Source organism: Drosophila subpulchrella, chromosome 2L (genome assembly GCF_014743375.2).
Source record: "Drosophila subpulchrella strain 33 F10 #4 breed RU33 chromosome 2L, RU_Dsub_v1.1 Primary Assembly, whole genome shotgun sequence".
Classification (NCBI taxonomy): domain Eukaryota; kingdom Metazoa; phylum Arthropoda; class Insecta; order Diptera; family Drosophilidae; genus Drosophila; species Drosophila subpulchrella.
In genome coordinates this window covers 3,977,033-3,978,483 of record NC_050610.1, presented here as the reverse complement: position 1 = coordinate 3,978,483, position 1,451 = coordinate 3,977,033, and the positions used below count along the sequence as shown (strand labels likewise).

The following is a 1,451-nucleotide window of genomic DNA, read 5'->3' as shown; positions in this document are numbered from 1 at the left end:
CTCTTAGTGATGTAAAAAACTAGTGACGATCGCACCTCCCAACAAACAAAAGTTTTGATATCAACTTTTGTGACGAAAATGTAATAAAAGCTCTAATAAATACACTTTTTAAATTTTTCTCATTCGGCTCCATTAAAATCGTATGGATAAGGCACATCTATACATACAAAAGGTCTGATATCAACTTCTTTGACGAAGATCTGTTATACGATCTACTAAATAAAAAACACTTTCTAAATTTTTATAGATCGGCCTTATAAAAGTCGTTTGGCTAAGGCATATTGTATTGTAATAGTAATAATAAGAATTACAAATATTCTAAGATGTTGTGTTCAGACGATCCGATTGACCAACAAAAGGATGAAAAATGTTAATGTGAATGATAGTTTGGACCAAAGTGTCGCTGGTGCTCTTCCTCAGGCTCCTTTCCCTCAGTAAAACTTATATCAGGATGGTCTGTTCGGGGATGGACGACAGGGATTGGTTCTTTTGCAGCTCCTCGGGATGATCCATCTCAAGCACGCTCGCCTCGGATGCGGCGCGCCAACTGGATGTCCTTGGGCATAATGGTTACGCGCTTGGCGTGGATGGCGCACAGGTTAGTATCTTCGAAGAGGCTCACCAGGTACGCCTCAGACGCTTCCTGAAGCGCTCCAATGGCCGCCGACTGGAAACGCAGATCGCCCCTGTAATCCTGGGCGATTTCACGGACCAGTCGCTGGAAGGGGAGCTTGCGGATGAGCAACTCGGTGGACTTCTGGTAACGACGGATCTCACGAAGAGCCACGGTTCCGGGACGATAGCGATGGGGCTTCTTCACTCCTCCAGTGGACGGCGTCGCTTTGCGGGCAGCCTTGGTGGCCAGCTGCTTTCGGGGAGCCTTTCCTCCTGTCGACTTACGGGCAGTCTGTTTAGTACGGGCCATATTATCTTCTTTAAAGTTAAACCCAAAAAAAAAGTATATTTTCACAAGAGCAAGTTTTTTTGAAGCGATAAAGAACCAATTCGGACGGGAATAAATTTCACAATGAAAGAAACCAGACTATTTAGGACCATTTGTTATATGTCAACAATTGAGGAATCTCAAGGCTACACTGATTTAAACAAATCAGATCATCAGTAGTAGAGTATTTGACAAACAATCTCTTGCTTCAATAGTTTAGAAATAGGCGTTTTGAGTTTGGCTATTTTTCAGATATTATCGCTAAACTTGCGGGGGTTTCCAAACTTTTTAACACTATTTAAATGTTTTCAGGACCCTAAACCAACGTTTTGGTACAAACTGACAAATACAGTTATCATTTTCAAATTTCTTCAAAATTTTGTTTTGTTTATAACTTTTGAACGAAGCGTCGTATTTTTTTAAAGGCTTTCTATGTAATCATTTTAGTTTTTGCAGTACCTTTCTATTGTTGTATCACTTGTTATGATCGAACCGTCAGAGTAGATCT

The 1,451-nt window shown here is 40.9% G+C and overlaps 1 protein-coding gene across 1 annotated transcript; it reads right to left on the bottom strand.

Annotated features, from left to right (window-relative positions):
- Positions 1-255: 255 nt before the first annotated feature.
- LOC119547413 (histone H3.3A-like) lies at positions 256-1,013 on the bottom strand. Its single transcript, XM_037854262.1, has one exon. The coding sequence runs from the start codon at positions 923-925 to the stop codon at positions 515-517; it is 411 nt and encodes a 136-aa protein (XP_037710190.1). The 5' UTR covers positions 926-1,013; the 3' UTR covers positions 256-514.
- Between the last annotated feature and the right edge of the window lie 438 nt (positions 1,014-1,451).